Source organism: Tupaia chinensis, unplaced genomic scaffold (assembly GCF_000334495.1).
Source record: "Tupaia chinensis unplaced genomic scaffold, TupChi_1.0 Scaffold000197_1, whole genome shotgun sequence".
Lineage (NCBI taxonomy): Eukaryota > Metazoa > Chordata > Mammalia > Scandentia > Tupaiidae > Tupaia > Tupaia belangeri.
In genome coordinates, this window is record NW_006159672.1 from 97,057 (window position 1) to 122,449 (window position 25,393).

The 25,393-nt window shown below is 39.5% G+C and overlaps 1 protein-coding gene across 1 annotated transcript in view; it reads left to right on the forward strand.

Moving 5' to 3' along the window:
* DOCK1 (dedicator of cytokinesis 1) overlaps nucleotides 1-25,393 on the forward strand; it is a 597,377-nt gene that overhangs the window by 32,820 nt on the left and 539,164 nt on the right. The window contains exons 9-12 of the mRNA XM_014587219.2: nucleotides 5,051-5,104; nucleotides 6,041-6,139; nucleotides 15,931-16,014; nucleotides 23,569-23,609. Of these exons, the coding sequence (XP_014442705.1) occupies nucleotides 5,051-5,104; nucleotides 6,041-6,139; nucleotides 15,931-16,014; nucleotides 23,569-23,609 (278 nt within the window). The remainder of the gene's footprint in view (nucleotides 1-5,050; nucleotides 5,105-6,040; nucleotides 6,140-15,930; nucleotides 16,015-23,568; nucleotides 23,610-25,393) is intronic.

The following is a 25,393-nucleotide window of genomic DNA, read 5'->3' on the forward strand; positions in this document are numbered from 1 at the left end:
TTTCCCTCCTTTTCCTGCTCTGGCAAACACACATGCCTTCTGACAACTTTAAAAAAAACAAAACAAAACAAAACAAAAATCGCCAGGGCTACCCCATAATGCAGCAGTTAGACACAGGGCAGAGGAAGCTGCATCCCCCGTGGCTGACACGGGTTCAAGCCCTGGACCAGTTGGCTTCATAAGTACCCAAGATTCTGATGGTATGGAAGATTAGAGGGAAAAGACTGTGGCATGACCAGGCACTGCTGGAGGGGGGAAGGGGATTTTCTCACTCTCTGTTCTCATTCACAGGCATGAGTGCTCTGGCATAAAAACAAACAAATCTCTCAAGCACATACACAGACTTTAAAACTATCTCATTTAAAGATTTACTTATAAATGGATATGAATTATGAAGTCCTGGGACCAGCAGTTAGCATAATGGCTATGTTGCTGGACTCCCATGTAGTCGATCGCGGTTTGAGTCCCGGACCCGGTGGCTTAAACTCATGCCAGGCGCATGTGTGTGCGTGCCCAAAATCCCGAGAGGAGAATGGAGGAGAAAGGATTGCGGCATGGCCATCCCCCCATGGGGTGATTTCTCGCTTTCTATCTCTGTCTCTCTCTGTCTTTCTGGCGAGCGCACATACCCTATGGCAAAAACCTCTCCAAAAAAAAAAAAAAAAGAATTATGAAGTCTCTTTTCTATGAGATGTAATTTTTGACCCATGGCTTTCTTGTATACAAACAGAGCAGTACAGTATTGCACCTTTATTAACTCTGACCTTACAGACAACTGAAAACCAGAGTTCCTGATGCTACTTCTGAAATCCTCGAGTTCTTCTAAACAGCAGTCTTTATTTCAATTCGAAGCTTCTCTAGGTGGAAAGAATATTTACCTCTAGCTTTAATGAGAAACATGAGTGCTTTGTTTCCTCATGCAGTAAATAAAATAAATGCCCCGTGGCACCCTCACGGTTTCAAGCTTGCTATCTCCAGAGAACAAATAAAAACAACTGAATAGCCTACGGTTCGTAGAAGAACTGGGCACTGACTTAATAAACCTGCTAACAGAAGTTTCTAGCAAAACTGTAAGCACGTGGCATGTAATTAATCATAGCATTGTGTATATTTCTAACTAATTCCTGCTTCCGGACACCATACGACATCCCCAGCAAGGGGTCATACATGAACACGGCATTTTCCAGAGTTTCTGACATCTATACATCTGATGAGAGTTATTTTCACATAGAATACTTTTTTGAAAATTTTGCAAGAGGGCCACGCACTTGCCAGAGACAGAAAGAGGGAGCAAGAGGGAGAATGAGTATGGTCATGCTGCAAACCCTCCTCCTCCATTTCTCCCTCCTTTCAGGATTTTGGGCATGCACTCACGCATGTGTGCATATGCGCATTCTCTCTCTCTCTCTCCTGGCATCTTTTTCAAGCTACTAGAAGCTACTGGGTCCAGGCTTTGAACTGTGTGGCTGGCCATGTGGAATCCAGCTACCTTAACCACCATGCCACCAGCTGATCCAGGAAAGCCTTAATTCATTTAGATACCTGAGACCCTGCAGAACTCATGTAAATTACAGGGCCCATCAAGTACTAATGATATTCTCACCATGACACCTCCAATTCATACCCAGTAAGTAACAAGAAATACGAGGACGCTTAAGGGGCTAATATTCTAATACTCAGATTTCTACAAAAAGCAATTCTTCAAGCAAGAGGCACAAGAAGTCGATAAAATCAGCATTTTACACATTAGAGCACCCATGGGCCTCTGTCCCAAAACACTGAGCGTTTCTGGAAATCCTGCTCCATGCCCAGAGATGGGATGCAGGACAGACTCCTTTCCAGCAATCTGTGTGAGATTCCTTTTTTAATACTTCACATATGTTCAGATTTATTGCTTTTCTTAAAGAGGATTTGATTGGTTTTTAAATTTAAAATTTTATTTTATTTTATTTTATTTTATTTTATTTTATTTTATTTTATTTTATTTTATTTTATTTTATTTTATTTTATTTTATTTTATTTTATTTTATTTTATTTTATTTTATTTTATTTTATTTTATTTTATCAAAGCTAAGTAATGTAACACTATGGAGGGGAAATTTCAAGTAAATATAAAGATACTAAATGTTTAATTGGCAATAAGTTAGTCTTGGAGTAGCTGCCTTTCTCTGCTTCCTCCCTAAGCGTTTGGCACTGTTGAGTGCCTGCTGGCCTGTAGACTTCTTCAGATATGCCTTTGCCTTTTCCACCTTTTCAAGAAGTATGAACATCTCTAATCAGGGCTGAAATTTTTATTGGTTGAGCATGCATTTACAGAAAGGTTTATGCCAGAAGGTCCATTGCAGCCTTATTTATAACAGCTCCAAACTGGGAATAAATAACCCAAATATCCTTCAGTGGGAGAACTGATAAACATTGTTTTCTGTTTATATGATGGAATATTATTTAACGATAAAAAAGAACTGATACAGTACCACACACGAATCTCAAAACATCAAGCAAAGGAAGTCACATACAAAGGACATATAATTCCATTGAAAATGGAAATCCAAGAATTGACAAAAATTCGTCTGTGACAATAAGAATTGGGAAATGTTGTGGCAGAAGGGAAATTTCTAAATTCATACCTGGGGCTTATAGAATTATCTGAAATTCATTGAATGGATCAGCTATAGCTCTGCGTTTTACTATATCCATTGAAAAACATGTAGTGAGTGTGTGTGTGTGTGTGTGTGTGTGTGCATGTGTGTGTGTGGATGGCAATTTATGTATGTATGTGAGGGCAATTTATGTATGTATATATTTTATTTGTTATACAATTCACTGCACTGAATTTTTTCCATAATTCATGATATTAGATAGTTTGGTCTTCATGTAATAACCCGAGAATATTGCCTTTTTGAAGTTCATGGGGTTTGTTGGTGCTTCAGAAGCCAACTTCGTAAAAGGCAGGTTGAAAGAGAAGTAACAGTTTATAGAGACTAAAGCAGAGTGTCTGCTTTTTGTTATTTTGTGTATTCCTACACCTGGGCAGAGGCTGATCATGGTGATCATGAAGATGTCTCCACTTACAAGACAATGGGGTGGATCAGGGCCTTGTTAAATAAAGCAGGTAGGTTGTCTCTAGAAGGCTGGAGTCATTTGGGCACCAGAGTATGGTACAATGGGACATTTGCCATAGGGTTCTAGTGACCTTATCCTGATTGTAGTAATTTCTGGGGCTGCTGGGTAGCATTTTCATAAGGCAGAACCTTGCTCAGAAGCAAGAGTGACCTGCTCAATCTTTGCTGCTTCTCAGAGCTCCTGAGTGTGTGTGGTTGGCTAGTGAGGCTGTATGTCCTAGGACCAAGGGGCGGATCTTTGGCACCATTTGCTGAAGTGGAATAAACTGTGCTTATATCTGGTTGAAAGGATTGGAATTCCAAGACCTGCCTATCTGGTTAGACTATTGGATGTTGTCTGATTGCTAAGACTCCAGTTTGGTCTTTAGTTTCTAATATGAAATAAATCCACAAAAAACCAGTAATGCTCTACAATGGATTTAGGATTTGGATAATGTTTTGCCACCTTGAATTTCTCCATTGCATTTTTAAATGAGTTACCCAATGAACATGTGTGTAACTCTGGGCGCCAGGTACTGTTAAGCATGGATGCAAAGATGGAAAAGAAGGACAGGTGTGAAAGGACGTGAAAGGAGCCAGGCATAGGGAGGTCAAGGGAGATCACCACTGCTCATGGAGTGTAAGACTGAAAGGGGGCCCTTTATGCATATCTGGACATTTACTGGGCACCTGTTATGTGATAGGTATATCCAACAATGATTAGCAAACAGCAGCCTGGTGGCACTTTGTTGGGGTGAAGAGTGCTATTGAGAGTACATTTGAGGGTGCCTTATTGTCATGGGAGGGAATGAAAGGGCATGGTGTCATCCTCAGGTGATGGGCAACCTGAAGGGCTAAACTAAGCAGAAGGAAGCTTTGGACCAAGCCTTGTGGTGGGAGAGCACATGGTGGGAGAGCACTCTGTTCATTAGTCTGCCAGGAACTGCTCTGTTTATAAGGACCAAGGCCTCTCCAGGTTTATTATTGGCTTTATTTGTGAATTACATATGTGTGTGTGTTTGTGTGTGCGCACATATATGTATATTACTCATATGTATGTATATATCTACACATGTACATATACATGTGTGTGTACACTCATATGTATATATATGTAGTTTTTTCTGTACTATATGAAGAGTTTCTGTCATTAAAAACAAGTTAGCATGTTAGCATTCTGGTATATTTTTGTCTTCCCTTTTTGTTTAACTTTTTTTTAAGTTTATTTATTTTTTTCCATGAGAGAGACAGACACAGAGAGAGACAGCACCCCCTACAAGGTTATGACACCACTATCCATTCCCAGCCTTAATTAGCCCAGACACTGGGCACAAGTGTGGGAGGTCTCCAGACATGAATCCAAAATTTTCCTACGTGGGTCACCCTTGTAGAGTGTTGCTTTTTATCTCTGCACCACCACCTGTCCCCCATCTTTCCCTTTTTTTATTGATCACCATTAATATTAGATGTAATAATTTGACATAGGTGAAAAAAGAGAAGTAATGGCCTTATATCTTTAGAACAAATCATTTGAGACTTTTCTTTGAAGTCCACACAGAATTGGGAGACATGACAAAGTAACTTATCATTTAGTACCACAAATAAATGGTTTTGAACCCAATTTTTCTATCCCTTCTTTCTTTTTTTCCAGAATGTCCCCCATGGTGTGTCCCTCTGGGTGGCTCTACCCAGTGAGATTCCAGGCCTGTACTTTATTGTATTGTGCCTTTTACATAGAGCCTGACTGACTGGTGGGGGCAAGTAGAAGTCTTGGTAAGATTTATAGCAGAGAAAGTAAGACTGCCCACAACTCACTTTGTGGAAGGGCTGGCTGATCCCTGGTCCCCATTGGGAATCTCACTGTGACTAGTCCCTGGTTGCAGTCATCTAGGGTTCTTGTCCCATATGACTGGCTTATCTTCATTGCTGGTCTTTGTGCTGCTCTACAGTGAGCTTCTTGGGGCTGGCCAGTAGCAGAGTATGCATCGTGGGGTCACTGTCAAGTAAGTCCCTGTTGCCTGAGAAGTAAGTGCAGGGCTATTTTGCTAGCATAATTTTGTCCCAAGTAGCAACAACCTTTCCGCCTTGAAGAAGGATGATTAAAGAGATCCAATCTTTTCCCTTATCTTGCTATATCTCTTTGCTGCTGAGCAAAATTCAATGCAAAAATAGATAATTTTAGGTCAGCCTAGTCTTTTTCTTCTTTGTGGGTGGATTTGCAAAGATCATCAATAAGGAGGCTAGTCGCTTTGTGTACTAGAACTGACTTTATGAAAGAAATGTAGAAAGGTGTAGTCTTACTTTTACTGTCATGGAAAAGCAATAAAGCTAACATTCATCCACAACCCTGTATGTTTCCTAAAAAACCTGCATGTTTTGACATTGTGACCTTTTGGATTAGATAGAAAATGATAGTTGCTGGTCAGTTGTGGATAAGGCATATAGTGATATTTTATCCTGAAGAAAGATATTAAAATGTCTTTGAATCCTTTCTATCAGTTCAATTAGAATTGGAGAAAAGACTTTTTTATATATTTCTTTTCATATTCTTATCTTCACCATCCCTCCCACCTGTTTCCAACCAACAGGCAAAAAGAAATATTGAATAACAAATGACAGTTCCTTTATCTTACCATGCCCTTGCTCCATTGCTTTAATTATTTAGATGAGTTCCTTGATTCTAATGTCCAAACATTGCATGAAATATTGCCGCAGGGGGTTTATAGCAGAGAAATAATCTCTCTATTTCTAAGAAAGAAAGATATAAACCCAAAAGGAGTAACTTGGTGACTTTGAAAGTGGTATCCTTTTAGAAAGGTAGGATATATCAGATACACACACAGAAATGTAACTGGAGGTATTCTGTGACCTTGAGCTGTTCCCCTCTAGTTCTTTCTGTGTTTCTTCCCTGTTTGAACCTGTTGTGTTAAACTGGGTAGGGGAGACTGCCAAAGACACTGAGAGTTTGTATGCAGAACCATTGAATGTTTCACAGTTCACAATAAAGGGAAATGCTAAATCCATTAGTAGATCAGATGGTAATTGAGTCTTTTCCACAGCAGCTGCACCATTTTACATTTCTGCCAGGGACACACGGGGTTCCAGTTTTTTTACATCCTTACAAAAGATTGTTTTCTGTTTTTTAAATATTTATTTATAGGTTTTTGCTATAGGGCGCATGTGCTTGCTGGGGAGAGACAGAGAGACCATAAGTAAAAAATATCCTCCCCAGGTGGATGGCCATGCCATCTCCCTTCTCCATTCTCCACTTGGGATTTTGGGCGTACATGTACATGCACCCAGTGTGATTTTCAAGCCAGCAGGTCTTGGACTTGAATGATGGTTGGTCATGTGGAAGTTCTGTGCCTTACTTACTATATTACCTGCTGGTCCCCTTATTTTCTGTTTTTTTTTTTTTTTTTTTTAATTTGAATGGGGCAAATACCAATTCTAATGAGTATGAACTGACATCATTTTGGTTTTAGATTTTTTTGAAATGTTGAGCATCATTTTATGTGTTTATTGACCATTTGTATATTTCTTTTGGAGAAATGCATAGTCAAGTTCTTTGTTCATTTTTTATCATGTTTCGTTTTTGTTGAGTTCTGGGAATACTTTATATTATTTGGATCAGTCCCTTATCAGATGTAGAATTTGCAAATATTTTTTTCCCCATTTTTTGAGTTGCCTTTTCATTATGTTAATAGTATCTTTTGATGCACAAAAGTTATTAATTTTGCTGAAGTCAAACTTTTTCTTTTGTCTGTACTTTTGGTATCATATTTAAGAAATCATTGCAAAATGAAATGTCATGAAATTTTTCCTTTCTCTCTTTTTTTAAGAGTTCTCTAATTATTATGTTTAGGTCTTTCATCCTTTCTCAGTTAATTTTTATGAATGATGTGAGTTCAACTTTATTGTTTTTTTGAGAGTGGGCATCCAGTTTTCCCAGCATCATTTGTCAAAAGGACTGTCATTTCAAAGCCCCATTGAATGTTCTTGTTATTTTGTTGAAATCATTTGACCTTAGATGTCAGAGTTTATTTCTGGACTCTATTCTGTTTCTTTGGTCTACATTTTGTTGTTATGCCAGTACCACCCTATCTGGCTACTGTATCTTTGTAATAAGCATTGAAATCAGGAAATATGAGGCCTCCAACTTTGCTCTTTTTCAATATTGTTTTTGCTTCTCTTGGACTTTTGAGATGGATTTTTCTATTTCTGCAAAAAAATGTTGGGAATTTGTTAGGAATTGAATTGGAACTATAGATTGCTTTAGATAGCATTGATATTTTAACAGTGTTAAATCTTCCACTTCTAAACACCAATGTCTTCACATTCGTTTGTGTCTTTTAATTTCTTTCAGCAACATTTGGTAGTTTTCAGTGTATAAATCTTTTGCCTCCTTGGTTACATTTATTCCTGAGTATTTTATTACTGGTGTTCATTTCACCTTTAAAAAATAATGAGAGACAATACTTTTAGTAGCATCTTTAGAACCAGCCTTTAAAAATCAACTTCTTGGGACCAGCAGGTGGCATAATGGTTATGTTGCTGGACTCCCACATAGTTGACTGCAGTTCAAGTCTCGAACCCAGTGGCTTAAAACGCATGCGAGCGTGTGTGTGTGCATGCCCAAGATCCTAAGAGGAGAATGGAGGAGAAGGGATTGAGGCATGGCCATCGCCCCTGGGGGGTGATTTCTTGCTTTCTATCTCTCTGTCTGTCTCTGTCTCTCTGGTGACTGCACACGCCCTATAGCAAAGATCTCTTTTGCTAAAAAAAAAAAAAAGAAAAGAAAAAGAATTAACTTTTTTTCCTTCCTTCTACCTTCTTTTTATTCATTCATCTGTCCGTCCATCCAGTTTTAGTGGTATTAGAGGGTCTCCTATTTAACAGGTGTTGTAAGATGCTTGCCAAAAATAGCGACACATTTTGTCCTTAAAGTGAAGTGGAGGAGATACAGGTGTTTAAATGATTGCAGTCTGGCGTACTAAGTGCTCTGATTCAGCATGGCTTGTTGCTCTGGGAGCTCTAACCTGGTTTAAGTTCTTTGTCCCAAATCAAGAGCTGGAAGGATTGGAAACTGGTAATGGAATGGCTGCCAGGTTCTTTTTTTTTTTTTTTTTTTTTAAACAGAAGTTTTGGCTGCCGGGTTTTTTTTTTTTTTTTTTTTTTGAACAGAGATTTTAGAAACCCCCCCTCCCCCCGCCACATCGCCACATGGATGCTATGTAATGCTGCCTGATGCATTTATCCTTTTCTTGTGGTTATAGGCACCAAATTCCCACTAGTTCTATTGGTAGTGTTGTTTGCCAAGTTGTTCACAACTATACAGTTGATTTTGTTCTCTAATTTCACCAAGTGTTAGGGGTGGGGAGCTAGTTTCTGCCCCAGGGTCAAATTCAAAGCACATATGTAGTGCGCTGATTCTTTCTGCACAGTATTTTCTGAATGGCCCAGTGTGTGTAAGGGTGGTTCCTTAAAGACCAAGCCGTGGGACTGACTTTGCTTCCTGGGGCTGCATCCTGGCTCAAATCTTCTCTCCAATCCAAGAGCTAGCTCAGTGTAGAGCTGAGCAGGGACTAATAGAGGCTTGGGAAATGTTACTGGCATGGACTAGATAAACGTGTGGGGTTTGTGACAGGCAGATGACTCTTTAGGGGCCTTTGTCCTAGTCTGTTTGAGAGCATGGTCTGTGTTTTTCTGTCTTGGGAAGGTGAATGCCTTAGAACATTGTTTCTGATTGAAGGCAATGCAAGGGGAATGAGATCACAACTGAGCAATTAATTTTCACAAATTGACATTTTAAAAGAATTTACTTTTAAGTTGCTACTTGAAATCTGGAAGTCATGTTTCAAGGGTGTGGGGATAGAGGGAGAAACTAAGCTGGGCTGATTGGGAGAAGTAATGTGTGGTCAAGCCCATGCCTTTGATGCTGTACTGAGGCTTTGTACCTGACCGTTGATGGCAGATTATCTCATTAGATCAAAAGATCCAAAGCAGATCTGGGTAAGTTAATATTGTGTCTCTTTCTTAGTTGATTGAATAAGTCTCAGGTTCCTAGATCTTTTTGCAGGGGGCAAGACTATTTTGAAAAAGAACAAATGATTCTGTTTTTGTTTTCCCTCTAATACAAACTGCACAAGAAGGGATACTTTGTGATCTGGTTAAATTCAGTGAATTTTTATTAAGTGCCTGCAAGACATAGTGTTAGCTACTGTGGGAAATCCAATGGTTAATAAATGTTTACTTCCCTCAAGGACTTTATGGTCTAGTGGGAGAGACTAACGTATAGATAAGTAACACTACAAGGCTGTGGGATGAGACAGAGTTTACAGGAAAAGTTCAGAAACAAGCAATTAATTCAGGTATGTGTGTAACTTTTTTTTGGTAGTGGGAAAATAATTCAGTTAAGACCAGGGAAAGGCTGAGGAATTCAAGGCAGGCCTGGTAGACAAATGGGGCAGCCAGAGGTAATGGGATGAAGGACATTCCCCATAGCAGGAGCTGGAGGCTTGAGAGGGAAGGTGGAACTGGAAGAGGGTGAGGGAGGGGGTACAATGAGGCCTCTGTGCTGGAGTTTAACCATCACTTATTAAGCCAAGGGATGTGGTTTAGTGTTTTGGAGTAAGATTTTAGGAAAGCGGCTCTGGTGGTAGGAAGAAAAGAGGAGAGAGTTTATACATGTTAATGAGACGTTGTGAATGCTTGGTCTAGGCAGTGTGGGGTGCTGAGACAATCCGGAAAGGACACTCAGTCCCAGGGTTGCTGTCAGGTCACTGTGCCAGTTCGAGCAAGTCATAACTCCTCTGTAGGCCTTTGCGTTTTCATGTGTTAAGTGGGTGGATGGTCTGTACTGATTTTTTATTTTTGTCATATCAGAGTAATCAGTTAGGTTTCATTCTGTTTATTTATTTTGTTTTGTTTTTCCTTGCATGTGAGTTATTTTTCATCAAATGCTTTTTCTGCACTGATTGAGAAACTTACATGATTTTTTTTCCCTTTACTCTGTTAATGTGGTAATTTATACTGACCACATTTTTGGTTCTAGAATTACCTCAGCTTGGGTTATTCTGGGTAGAAACTGTGAAATTCATTAGCATGATGTTTTAGACTTGGGTGGTTCTTAAGAATGGAGAGTATGTATAGGCATATTTAGTTGTCAGAGAATTCCAAGCTGGATGGTACGATTTTGCAGGGCAGCCATTGGGAGAGCAATCTGAGCCCAGGAGAGCCAGCCATTTCTGGCTAAGAGTTGAGGAAGAAACCATATAGGACTTTGGCCCTCTAGACTGCTATCTAGGCTAACCTCTGGCTCTGTATTGCTTCTCCACTGATATGGGCAGACTCTGAGCTGCTATAAACCTTGACTGAAAGCAATGAGAAGACTTTTATGTCCACCTTGTAGGGCTGTTGTGATAGATAAATTAACCTGAACATGTGAAGCTCTTAGCCCACTACCTGGCCCTAGAATATACTCAGTAAATATCAGCCAGTACTGTTATATCATTTGCATCAGCATCAGTATCACCATCACCATATCACCACCATCATTGCCACTGGCACTACCATCATCACCACTGTCATCACCACCTTCATCATTATCACCACCAGCAGTGGCAGCAAGAGTTTTCATCTGTGATAATCTTTATTATAATATATCAGCACCATTAGCAGCATTACCACCAGGAGTAGCATCAACTATAGTATCATCAGTATTATTAATAATATTGATAGAGAAGGAAGCCCTTCTCTCTTTCTCAGGAATTTGTGAGTCACAGCTCTTATTTTTAAGGGGATTATAAGATTGAGCAGAGGTGGTAGCTTTGCCTGTTCAAGTCTCTCATGCGTATAAGCTACATGAGACATTGACCAGAGTGCTAGATTTTTATTCTGTAAAGACTATTCACATGTTTAGTCACTTTGAGCTGCTATGAGCTCTTCCAAAAAAGGAAAAAAAAAAATACAAGGGAAGAATTCAGTGCTTGATTTATCTTTGTATCCTTTCCTATTTTACTTCTCACTCAAGCAGTATGTCATGCTTCTATACTGGACAGTGCAGTCCAGGATTGAGAAATTCATATGGATGTTCACTTATGTCCAGTGACACCTGTTTGTAGCCAGGCTATTTAGAAAGGTGTTTTAAATACCTTTAAATATACATTTTAAAATGCATTGGAGAAGGAGAAGTATTGGGTCATCTGAAAAGTCATGACATAATTTTCTGTTTTCCCATGCAAACATGGGTCATGACTTTTCTGACGACCCGCTATATTAAGCGTACAGCCCATGACCCAGAAACAGGGTAATGCTGTACTTCCCAAGATGTGAATGAAATGCAGTGACTGTCTTCAGTAATGGAGTTGTTCCCAGACCCTAGCAGATCAGAAGAATAAAGAAAAAGGGACAACTATCAAAAAGGCTGCCATTTTTATACCAAGCGAAGACCTTTTTAAATCCAGATGCCTTTTGTCATTATCATCCTTTAGATAGGAAGACACTAATATCTCTCATTCCTTCCTCATTTCTCTTAAAGGAGCAGGAAGCTTTGAAAGGTCAAATAATCACAATCAGGGCTAGTCTTCTACATGGAATACTTATTTTTATTTTTTAAATTCTCTGCCTTGTCCTTGGCTTTCTTATATCATTTAAGAGTTGGGAATCGCAGTAATGAACTTGTTAGGATTTTGTTACCTGCAATGGAGACCCTGCTCCAGCTGCCTTAAGGAGTAAATAAATTAGCCACAAAATACCACGTTTAATATTCTTTCACATTCCTCCTTGTACTAGTTTCCTAACTTACTAAGTTCTAAAATCAAGGTGTCAGCAAGGCTTTTCGCTTCTGGAGGCTGTAGGGCAGAATCTTTTTCCTTCCTTTTTCCAGCTTTTAGAAGCCGTTGCACTTCCTGGCTTGTTTTGCCCTTTTTCTTTCATCACTTTGACCTCATCTCCTTTCTTGACTCTGCACACCCATCTGTCATCTCTCTCTTATAAAGACTTTTGTGATTACATTGGACCCACCTGGATAATCCAGGATTAACATCCCCACCTCAAGATCTTTAATCACACTTGGCAGTGTCCCCTTCTGCTATGTAAGGTGACATACTCACAGGTTCTAGGGTTTTGGGTGTCAGTATCTTCGGAAGGCCATTATTCGATCTGCCACATGCCCCTTCCCTCCCACTCCCTTGTCAAATACTGTTATATAGTTGAATCTTTTAGTTTGCTTCTGTTCATGGCATTAGTTAGCCGTTATACTGAAATGAAGAAAGGGCTGGGGTGTGGGCACCCAGTGTTGTTTTTGTTGTGTGATCTGAGGCCACGTGTGTGACCCTCTGAGGCTCTTTCTCCTTCATCTCTAAAATTATGAGTCTTTAAGCTCATTTCACAGTTAAATTTGACATTTCATGTTTTGGGTTTTTACCACTGCTTTTCACAGTCTATTTCAGGGGTGGGAGTTAGGGTATTTGAAAGGAAAACCCTTAAGAAGGAATTTTGTGTATATGTTTTACAAATTCACATGTGCCTGAATGTATTTATATTTGACCAGCTCATTTTATTTCATTTTTATTATTTTTGACATGTTTACTTTTTCCACATCCACAACAGACTAGGCATGCTGGCAGGGATGCTGTTAAGAACTGTGATAAATGCATTTATGGTTCCTGAAAGGCTTAAGAATACGGTTATGTTGAACTGGGGAAGTTTAGCATATGCTCTGGGCTTCCCTTACCTGATACAGTTATTTCTTGTTAAAGATTCACTATAAAATGCTAAATAAACTTAATAACTACTAATAACCATCTTTGTCAGTTGAGGACACTTAAATTTTATGAATTTGAGGAAGAAATAGGAAAATGCCCAAGAAAATGGGATCTTCAACCTAAGGATGATTTTTGATATTTTAGAGTTTTTCTGAACATGAGGAAGCATGTTTGCTTTAGCATTTCATTTTACTTTGTTTTGTTTATATGTCTTTTTTTTTTCCCTTTATGAGAGATGGGAAGGTGTGTTGTGGGGAGACAGAATGGTGCTTCTGACAGGGTTTTGCTGTGTTGCGATCCTTCTGCCCCAGCTTCACAATTACCTAGCATTACAAGCATGTGCATCTGTGCCTGGCACATTCACGTTGGCCCAGGAACTGAACCCGAACCTTCCATGCAGCTCTTCCAGCTTCCCAACTGATGATACTACCGGTACACCACTGAGGCTGGGCCTGCTTTGGCTTTTTAAAAAGGATTCTGATGGTGATAAAAGTCTTCAAAGCAGTAAAAACAAAATACTTAGCTCCACAGTAAAGGCTTTCACCATCAACTGAGTGTTCACTGTGAGCTCTGTAGTGCCAAATTTTATCAATGGAATTATTTTCTTGAAGACACAGAATACACCCACAATTCAATGGAGTAGGTATCTATAGCCAAATTTTACAGATTAAGGTAGAAAGATGAGGTCATTTGTTGGAGAACACTCAGGTCTTCAGGAGTGAAGGTGTTGTCTTGCTCTTTTTGTTTGTCTCCAGAGGCCATTAGCACAAACACCATGGAGGCTCTGGGATTGTGAAGTTCTAGACTTTACAGCCTGAGGTAGCTCAGGACTTGGGTTTATGGAGGCGTCTTTGTGCAGTTAAGCAGCGTCTTGTCCTCAGAGAGGTGTACATGAAAAATTGAAAGGTGTGTGGCCTTTGCTATCTGTTGTCTTTCACTTTAGTTGGAGACATCCTAACACACTCATCTAAAATAAGATTGACTCATTCAGAAGATAGAAAATGCAAAAGGATTAAGTGTGGGGTGGTACCAAGGATGTTTGGAGGAGATGAGTTCAAAGAACAAACATAGGCTTGGATCTGGCTATTTTTTTTTTTTTAAGTTTATTATTTCTTGCTAGGGATGCACACACATGTATGTATATACAGAGACAGAAAGATTGAGACCCTCCCATAAGGGACTGCCATTCTGGAATCTTTCCCAAATAGATCCAGTGTCACATAGCATCACCCTGTTGCCTGCACCACTGGCTGGGCCTCAGCCTGGCTTTCTTGATGAAATTAAGCTAGTGAGAAGGTCCAAAGGGCTAGGGAGGCTACATTGATACACAGGTGTGAGGCATGCTAGCTTCTTTCAGTGGGAAGAAGGACCAAGTGAAGGGGATGTGTGGTTGGAAGGACCATGAGGCAAGAGGGTCTGGCTGGTCCCTATCTAATGTTTGCCAGAGGAATTTGCACATGATATGATTAAGGAGAATTTCAGAGATGTCCTGTGATAAAGGTGCCGCTTAAGGATTGCCTAGTCTGGCTGGGGTATCCAGGATGAGAAATTTGATGAGAGGTTTTGAAGATGAGACTTACATGGAGTGTTCTGTCCTCTCAGGTAGAAGCCATTATGTAGGAGAAACATCTCCCTCACTCCCGTATTTAAATTGAGAGTAGGCTAGATGAATACTTTTTAGCTTTTAGACATTTTTCAACATCCTTTTTACACTGTGACAGTTGTCTTTATTTACAATGCTTCAGGAAAAGTATGCTTGAATTTAATGGTGTGGCTTTTTAGGCATTTAGGAGTAATGGAATCCTTCTGCAAAAGAGAACAGGTTAATGTTGGGAGAACATTTGGGGTTTCTGACATTTCTTAAGTATCATTGTCTTTATTAAGTCTTTCTTCTTAATGTTGAATGTATTTTTGTCTACTGTGACTGTGCTGCTGTATTTTATATCCGGTGACTATACTGTTGCTTATTGGCTTACTGTCAATATTGATGATAACTTTTTACTAATTTGGTTTTCAAAGAATATTTATTCCACATGCAGTCAATTCATAGTTATGGAAATTAAAAATAAATCTATTAGTGGAAATGAGAGGTAGTATATGAAGTGATAATTAAATGTTGTCAAGGGGCTAGCTCATGGCATGGTAGTTAGAGTGGCTGGATCCTACATGGCTGACCCTGTGGCTAGAGTCCTAGACACGATGGCTTGAGAAACAATGCTGGTGGGTGTGTATGCAGGCCCAAAATCTTGAAAAGAGGGAGAAGTGGAGGAGAAGGGATTGTAGCAGGACTGTTCCCAGTGGGGAGAGGGTGCTTTTTCACTTCTCTCTCTGTATCTCTATCTAGCAAGTGCACACGACCTCTCACAAAATTGGGGGAAAAAATGCTGTTAAGAATGCCTTCAGTTTTCTTCCTATTATAAACAATTACTTATCTGCAGTAAATATTCAAGAATAAAAAGGAATGAAGTTCTGATACATGATATAATATGGTTTGGTCTCAAGGACAGTATGCTAGGTAACAGAGTAGACAGAGTCAGGTATAAAAGAATGAATACTGTATGCTTCCACTTATATGAGTTACCTAGAGTAGTTAGATTTATAGAGACTGGAAGTAGATTATAGGCGCCCGAGGTCTGGGAGTAGGGAGGAATGAACAGTTATTGCTTAATGGACATGGGATTTCTGTTTAAAGTGATGCAGAAGTTTTAGAAGTGGATGGGGTAATAGTTGCAGAACATTATGAATGTAATTAATGCCACAGAATTGTGTGCTTACCAATGGTTAAAATGGCAGATTTGTTTCATAACTGTTTTACTACAATAAAAATGTCACTATGGTTGTCCTAGTGTTCTGGGTAGTTAGGAATTTCTCCTACTGAAACTAATGTCTCTTTATATATGTCGCTGAAAGAAAAGGCTACTTTAGTGGGTATCAGAGAGGATGATCTAGGCAAACACTGAATATATTTTAATATAAAAATGAACATTAAAATAAGCAAAAATAATCCAGCACAGTCACTTCTACCTCTATTAATATATTTTCCCTCTTTTTTTTCTTTATAGCTTTTTATAACTATGATGCAAGAGGAGCAGATGAACTTTCTTTACAAATAGGAGACACTGTGCACATCTTAGAAACTTATGAAGGTGCGTATCCATTTTGATTTCTTTTACGGTTTGGGGCAGTTGGCGTACTTCTTCAGTGTCTACTGTGTAAAATACTACCATGTTACAAGAACTGTGTAATTATGTTACATAATTATAATCAATTTTCTTGCAAATGGACGTCATTTCAGGTAAGAGTAGTAGTGAAATTGTTATTTAAATAATGCTTCATTAAGATGAATGTAGAACTAAAATATTCTATTTTTAATTTCTTAGAAAACCATTTTGGCTTCTTATTTTGCAAGTGTTTGTAAATCTTGGCTGTTAACAATTGATCCCTTGATTTGAAAAAAAACCTGTAAGAGGGGCCTGGCAGGTGGCATGCTGGTTAAAGGCTCTGGATTCCCACATGGCTGAGCACGGTTTGAGTCCCGGACCTGGCAGCTTGCTTTCTCACTTTGTCTCTCTCTGGTCGAATTAAAAACAAACAAACAAAACAATGGAATTAAATAAATAAATAAATAAATATTTTAAAAAAAACTCTTTAAGATGTTTTAATTTTAGTTCATTAATTTGATGTATTTGATATGAATTATGAGGTTTTTCTGTGCCTCACTTGGATTTGTTACCAGTTTGTCTCAGAGGTGACCCAATTGTCACTTGAATTTCCTTTCCTTTTTTTTAAGCCTGTGACGCTCATTTTCTTAGGGTGAACAAAGATAGTCACAGTGATTTGAGATGAGGTTCAGTGTGGCAGTCATTATACTCATCTAATAACTGTACTATTGGTGACAGTGGTTTTCTGTCCTTGAGTTGTCAGGCAATTGTTCATATTTAGTGTTTTGCAAGTAATTTGAGCGGGCCATCTTTTATTTTGTGCTGCAGTTATTGTTGCATAGGAGACAAGCAATAGATGGCCCGTTTTTGTTTTTGTTTTTGTTTTGTTTTGGTTTTTAAAGACTGCTCAGATCTGGAGGTTTAGTAGGGTTATGTTTTTGTGCTGTTGGCCTTATTTCTTGCTTGAAGGAGTGATTTCCATATAACATATGAATAAAAAGAACTGATTAAAATGGATCATTTCAAGAGCAAGTTGCTTTTAGACCAGATTTAGTTAAATAAACCCTTCCAAATGGGAGGTGGGGGTGGGAAAGGAAATCATAGACATCTCATAGTAATTAACAAATCTCACTCCCAATTTGGTCCTTGAAATCCGTTTTGCACAGGAACGCAGCAGTGCTAAGTTGCCATCACTAGGCATGCTTTGACTAGCTCCAGTGTCCCTCATAGACACTTTGGAGAAATGTAAAACCTATTAAAGCCCCGTGTTTGTGGCTCTTATTTCCCCATGTGATGCATGTTGACTTAGAATTCCATCCCATTTGCACCTTTTACCCTAAAAAAGTCCTTTCTCAAAAACCATCAGCTTTAGTGACATATGCCAGGAAGCAGATGCAACTCTTCAAAAACAGACCCAGTCCTTAAGTGAATGAATAGTTGCGATGGGTGCCTTCTGCTTGTTTTCAATTTCTACAGCTGATGCTCGGATTTCCTTATCTACTCTCAGTACATATTGCCAGTGGCTGAGAGGAAACAGAGAGAAATTAAGTAGAGGTTAAGGATCAAACCTCTCATCTCAGACACTTTGCTGATCTGAAGGGAAATGTGCTAGTATCTTTTTTATTTTTGCCGCTGGTCAGTTGAAGTTGAAATCCTGGTTAATAAACACTGGGCAGTGATGTCATTCCTGAATACTTAATGATTTCCTGTGGCGCCAGGGTATGTGGGGGTTGCCACTTCTGGTACTTTGCTTCATAAGAAGAATGTACTCTTTAAACAGTGGAATCCTTAGGCACGTCAATGGACCTTATGGTACTTTTAACTTCAAAAGGTCGGCTGCAGACGTTTGACTTTTTGGCAGACATTGCAAGGGGTCTTCAGTGAAGATTAATTTTCTGGGCTAGTTAGTTTTTCTAGATCCTGGTTAAAGTATTTCAGATTTTGCAAAAACTCTTTAATGTAAAATGAATTTCTCCTCCTTGACAATCAGCTTCTTGGTTAAAATTAAAATTTGACCAGAGAAATGTATTTAGGGAGATGATTTTGATTTGGGCAAACTTGGTGACTTTATTATCATCAGTGAAAATGGGATAATATGTTTCATTAGTTTTGCTGCTGCTGCTTCTTATGTTAACATTTCATGAATTGTATTGCAGTTTTGTTAATTTTTTTCTCCTTTCTCCCTATTTTCCTCTAAAAAAAATTCTGTTTGTCATATTTATTTTTATTTTTTCTATGTGAACCTTTTGAAGATACTATAAAGTTTGCTCCTGAGTACCTAATTTTAACATAATCACTATATGGGTTCACAGAACAAATTTACCTTCAAGTTATAGTTAATTTCTCTCTCTAAGTTCATGAAAGGGAAGAGCAGGGAACAAAGAAAAGGAACTTTCTAAATCACTGTGGATGCAGAACGAGCTTCAAGGGGTTATTTATGGGAAGCCTCTGGCACTAAGCCATGTCCAGGGTCAACCAGGCAGGAGAAGTGAGACACAGATCCAGATGTTTATTAAGTATCTTTCTTTGTTTTCTGTTGCTATAACATAATACCTGAGACTGGGTAGTTAATAAGGAATAGATTTTTTGACTCATAGTTTTGGAAGTTTTGGAAGTTGGCTTTTGGGTTGCCTCATCCCATTATAGAAAGACAGAGGGCAAGTGAAAACATGAGAAAGAGACTACACAGTGAGCTGAATTTGCTTGTATTACAACCTACTGTTCAGAGAACTCACTCATTCCTCATGATAGTGGCATTAATCTCTTCATGAGGGCTCCATCTCATGAGCCAAGCACCCTTTAAAAAGCCCCATCTCATTTTTCTTTTTAAATAATTATTTATTTAATTTTATTTGTTATTATTATTTTTAAATTTGCTATATGGCATATATTCTTACCAGAGAGAGACAGAGAGATAGAGAGAAATGGAAAAAATGAGAAAGCAAGCTGCTAGACCCGAGACTCAAACCACTGTCAGCCATGTGGGTGGCCAGTGCCCGAACCATCATGCCACCTGCTGGCCCAAAGGCCCAACCTCTCAATACCTGTTACTTGGCAATTAAGTTTATAGCACATGAACTTTGGGGTACACATTCTCACCGTAGCAGTAACTCTGGTATAGCTGAGGATGTATTAATCCTGCTGTCTCCTCATGTCCATATGAGTCTCTAGGGCTGGATGCTATACTGAGAGAAGCTGTAGGCATTGCACAAAGATTTGGAAATTATCCTGTTGATTTAGCCATAACATTTGAACTTAATTTAGTCAGCTTTTAAGAAGTGATAATGATAAGGTTGGCCTTATAGTGAGCTTTTAAGTCCTTTGTGAAAGGAGCTAGATGGATCCAACATGGCTGACCATGGTTTAAGTCCTGGCTCTGGTAACTTGAAAAACACATTAAACATGAGTATGTACATGCCCTAAATATAATGGGATGTAGAAATGGAGGAAAAAGTATTGTAGTGTGAGCACACTACATCAGGGGATTTTCTCTTTCTCCTTCTCTCTTTCCTTCTTCCTCCTCTTCTTAGGGAATACACATGTTTCTCATTAAAAAATAGTGATAAATGATATATTTTCCTCCAAAATAACTTCACTACTATATTCATGTATAGGACTGTATCCCCTCTAACTTCAAGGACTTTGCTTTGCCCACATTTGCTGTTCTCTTGGGTGGGCATTTCTTGTTTGAAGCAGGTTTTATTATACCGAGGTTACTAATAAGTTCTGCAAGGGAGAATTTGTTAATTATATTAGCTATGAATCTTCCTGCTTCCAGCCTCAACCCCTCTTTGCCATGAAGCAGCCACATAATCATCCTATACAGTTCCTCATTCTCCTGTGCTAAACCTTTGTTGTGACATCCTCTTCCTTATGCTAAATTCTGTTATGCAATATAGTTTGCAATTTGACCCATGCTTGTCTTAGGAAACTTCTAGTTTATGAACTTATGTAAGGTAGAGATTGGGTCTAGTCTATTTCTCTATTTGTGCTGCCCAGTGTGGTCTATGGCACACAGTCTATGGGCTCCATTAGTTGAAGAAATAATATGTATAAAAAAAATAGGGGGAACCAGCAGTTAGCGTAATGGCTATGTCGCTGGACTCCCACGTAGTCGACCGCGGTTCGCGTCCCGGACCCGGTGGCTTAAAGCTCACGCTGGGCGCGTGTGCGTGCGTGCCCAAGATCCCGAGAGGAGAATGGAGGAGAAGGGATTGCGGCGTGACCGTCCCCCCTGGGGGGTGATTTCTCGCTTTCTGTCTCTAATGTCTCTCTCTCTCTGTCTGGCGAGTGCACGCGCCCTATAGTGAAAATCTCTCCAAAAAAAAAAAAAAAAGGGAAAGAACACAGAGATTTTTATTTTTCTTTCAAAGGCCATTAAAAAAGATCCAGGAGGATCAGCAATTTGGTGTAATGATTATGTCATTGGACTATAGCAAAACCTCTCCCCCCCCAAAAAAAAGATCCAGATAATGGGGTACTGCTGCATGATGCTGGATGCTAGAGCCACATGGGAGATCCAGTTTAGATCCCAAGTTGACCTGTACATGCTGGGCGTGCATGTATCCACCCATGATCCTGGCTAGCTGGGAGACTGAGGGTAGGTTTGTAGTATGGCTAGACCCATAGGGAGTCCTGCCCTTTCTTATTCATATGAAAGAATGAAATTTTTAAAAAAATCACCAAAAATATAGAAATCTCCTGTGAACTGTTAACAACTATTTAGTGTGCATATATATATATATATTTTTTTTTTTTTTTTTTTGAGAGGTTTTTGCTATAGGGTGTGTGCGCTTGCCAGAAAGGCAGAGAGAGACAGAGAGATAGAAAGGGAGAAATCACCCCCCCAGGGGGGATGGCCACGCCACAATCCCTTCTCCTCCATTCTCCTCTCTGGATCTTGGGCATGCACGCATATGCGCCTGGCGTGAGTTTAAGTCACTGGGTCCGGGACTCTAACTGTGGTCAGCTACATGGGATTTCAGGGACATAGCCATTATGCTAACTGCTGGTCCCAGTGTGCATATATTTTTAACGTGTAAATGTAGTTATAGCTCTCACCTCATTTCTTCTTTCTGTAGAGATCTACCCTAAAATGTGGCTCTGGTTGTCTTTGTCTATTTAGTCCCTGGCTCTAACTGATTTGTTTAACTAAAACAATGTTGTGGGCACTCAGGTCGTCTCCTCTTCCCATCACCCTGAATTGTGCTTCCAAGAGCATCCTGTATCTGTCCTGCCTGTGTGGCATGGGTATGTCCCTGGGTCATATTCCTAGGATGGGACTCTTGGGTCTCGAGTGTGGGGATATGCACTAAGATAAGCAGCCAGCTCCCTTCACACTGGTGGTTGCAGTCTACACTCTCACCCGCAGTGCCCGGAGGCCAGCTGTGTCCTTCAGTATTCTGAATTCAACCACTTTTCACTGTGCAGTGGTACCGTTTTAAGTTTTCATTTTTCTGATTTTTATTAAGTTTGAGCATCTCTTTATTCATGTGTCTTTTCCATTTCTTCTTCCCTATATTGTTTATAAACTTTGCTCATTTTTTTTTACTTGATTTCTCTCTTTCTTGTCTCTTTGTAGTATTTCCTTGTATATTCAAGGACATTAATCTTTTGTCAGTTTCAGAAAAGGCCGTATTGATGCTGAAAATGTAGGAAGCGTATAATAAGCATTTTTTTTTTTTTAGGAAGGGTATAATAATTGGATAAAGAATAGTTCTTTAAACGGAGAAAATAGAGCTTTTGAATAGCTCATTACATTGACCTTTTCTCTTTTTCCAGTATGCTATCTGTGAACACTGGGGCATAGATAGGACTGTTTCTTGGATAGCTGTCAGCACCACTGACCTCAACAGGATGGTTATCAGGAGATAACCCTTCACATGTGTGGCTCAAGTCTAGACGTTTTGTATCTGTGGTACTCCTTAATAAAGCTGCTAGTCCCTATGTCAAGAAGCAGATTCAATTGGTTATAACTAGGCCTTAGCAAGTCTCTTGCAAGGGTCTACATTGTTCCCTTTCCCATATGTTTACAGATCATCTGTTTTGCAATCTCTTGAGAATTGTGCTTATTCATCACCATCGTTTTCTGATTCATCATCCTGTTCTTTAACCCGGTTGTAGAAATTATAACTTTTTGAGAAGGATAATGGGCTAATTGCTGTAACATTTACCCTTTTTCATTTCTGTCTGAGCTTCCTTTTGGATTGGTAAATCTTTGGTTTCTGAGGTTCCACGTTTGATGCTGTATAAAAACCCAATATTTAGTTATTCTCTGGGAATTTACCCAGCTTACTTTTTTCAAGTACTCTCTGTAACGCTTACTTTTCGCTCCTGTGGGGCAGAATTAGGATATGTCTCTGAGCTTTTGATTTGCTTTCTGGAAGTGAGGTGTCCTGGAGCAACTTGAAAATGTTTGGGATAAGAAAATCCATCTCACGTCATGTCATGGTGGAGTCATCGGGACAATGGTTGCTGACCATGGAGCCCTGGACATTTGAGAGGCTGAGTTTCTGCCCTCAGTTTGATGAGAGGTGTCAAGGTCAGGTGTGGTCTATTGAATGGAATCTTCCCTTTAGCATGTAATACTTGATAAGAGTTCTATCGATAGATGTCTTCTTTTGGTTCTTGCTATTTTCTTTCACCACATGGAGGGAATGGGAAGTTGAGTCTAGGCCAAACCCAAGGGGGTAGGTGGGCCTCTGTTCTTGGCCCTGGCACTTCCTGTTGAGGACTGTGTCTTTGTCACAGAAGTACTTTGTTTGCTCATGGCTGCTCCAAGGCAAAGCTTCTCCATCTTGAAAAGGATGGAAGTTAGCTCTCAATAGGTTTTCTGTTTTGTGGCACCTCCTGATGATCTGAGAATGCTGGTATGGGCACTTGGAGAGACCCTGATCCAAATCAGGGAGAGGGAGAAATGGGAAGGGCATGCACCACGAGGCTACTAAGGGACAAATGGTTAAAAGGACGAGCCGTCCTCTTGGAAATGTGTTAGTTACCTTCAGATCGTTGCTTAAGGGTCACATAAGGCAAAGGGAGATGGAGGAGTGGAGCTCCATGTTTGAAAGTTACCAGCCACGCTTCAGGTACACTTTGATATATTCTTTGGCAAACCCTGTAGTATCCAAAATTTAACAATCCAAATCCTCCAAAATGTTAGGATTGTTAAATTCTGGTGACAGGACCAGCTGCTGGTATGGTGGTCATGACAACTGGATCCTTTGTGGCGTACTATGATGTTTGAGTCCTGGACTTGGCAGCTTGAAAATCACATGTTGGGTATGCCCAAAATTTTGAAAGGAGGAAAAGAAGAAAAGAGATTGCAGCATGACCATCTCCCCATTATGGTTTGCTCTAGCCCCACCCTCTAGTCTCTCTCTGGTGAGCACACGTGTTCTTTCTAGCAAATTAAAAAAAAAAATTCTGGTGACAAACTGACTTCCTTGATTCTGCAAAACAATGAGTTCTACACACCATGAAAGAATTGTTAGGACCCTATAATGCTGTATTGTACTAACTTTCAACTTCGTGTTTGTTTAGGGTGGTACAGAGGTTACACCTTAAGAAAAAAGTCTAAGAAGGTAAGTCCTTTTTATTCAACACAGTACCTGTCCCTTTATAAATCACACTGTGAGAGGAAATTAATTCCCTCTCATTTGTGTCTAAGAGTTTTACTAATACATCTCTTTCTCTGAATTTAAAACAATATATATGCGTGAAATGTGAACTACCTTGAATTGTTTTCTTCTAAAGAGTATGTGTGCATTGAAATTGCGGCTTCATTTCCATGAGTGAATTGCTGGGTTGTGACACTATGTTAGCCTGTCATCATGAAAGGTAGATTCCTGTTCTTTTCCTGATAGAGTTTTGCAATTATTTAGGCACTGTATAAGAAAATGATCTGGGTACAATGACTCCAGAAAAAAAAAAAAATACTGCTTACAATTTTCAATCTTATGTTATCTGTGGTGATAAATTAACAAATTTGTACAGCTCATGCATGCTCATTTCCTTCTCACTTAGAACTAGTTTCATACGGCTTAAGTTTAATTTTTAAAAAAGGATTTCTGCTTTCTTAGGGCAATTTGCATGTGTAGTTGTTTGGATTTCTAAAACTAAAACATATAATTGTACCTCACATCATTGTGGTGGACACTCCCATACACAATTCTGCTGTGGTTTTAATGTCTTAGCATCACAAAACCTAATTATGGCTCTTCTGCTTTATTCTATGATATTATGATTTTGAAGTAATGTCCATTTTACACTGTGGTGAGGCCATCTATGTTAACTTATATATGTATTTTAATATCTAATTATGCTTGACAAATGGTTCATTTTGTTTCTGTGTTTTAAATTTGCCTCTCATCATATCCTATTGGGCTGGTTCCCGACTGCGGTCTTGAAGGGCCTCAAGCTCCGGGACCTTTTCAGAGGCCCTGAACCAGGCCCTGTGAAGGCTGTGAAGTGGTTTATCCTGTTGTAGCTCAAGCGCTTGGGAAGAGTTCATGTTGGTCCCCAAGGCAGCATTCCTATGGCATAATTATATCTATAGTCTCATATGAGAGACAGTAGTAAGAACATTGGTGAGCCAAATCTGCAGATTGGAACAAGGACATCCAATCTCAACCCTGCCATGCTCAGCCTGTCTATGGGTCCCTACATATTCAATGACCTGTAGCCTTGAAATTTGGTCAAGCTTGATTTCAGTCATGTGGCTAGTAGATGAGATTATTGGAAAGTTGTATTTTTGTATTTGACTTTCTCTTCTACAATCAGTTGTGTATTTTTGTAGAGGAAATGCTGAGTTTCATCTGGGAAAGCATAGTCAAAAACGTTCATAATAAAGAGGTTAGGATCATGGACTCATATCCCCTACTCCTACCCTACCCTTACAGAAGACAGAGCTGCAGCTTCATGGATTGGGCATGCCTCCAGGCAAGCTGTTCACTTTCTTTTGGTGCTTATTTAGTACTTGGTATTATTTCCTCCAGTTGGGGCTGCCTTCTATTCCCCTAGTGCCTACCCAAACCATGGTACTTCCTGTTCTGCACCAGAGTGCCTAGACATGACAACACACTGACATAGGAGTAGAGGTGGTTAGAAGGATACTTATATTTCTATCTGAGACTCTCACTGCCAGATGAGAAAATAGAAGTCTTACAGAGGTTATAATTTTGCAAGGGATCTCCCAGGCAGTTGCAGAGAAGGGCTATGATGATCCCATTGTCCTGATTCCAAGTGTTTTTGTAAGTATCCTTCGTATAGATGCTAAAAAATGTACAGTTGGTCTGGGTTAGTCCTGAACCATCCCAGCTGAAGTTGCTCATTTCAAACCTCCAGATGAATCCAGCCTCATCCAGTA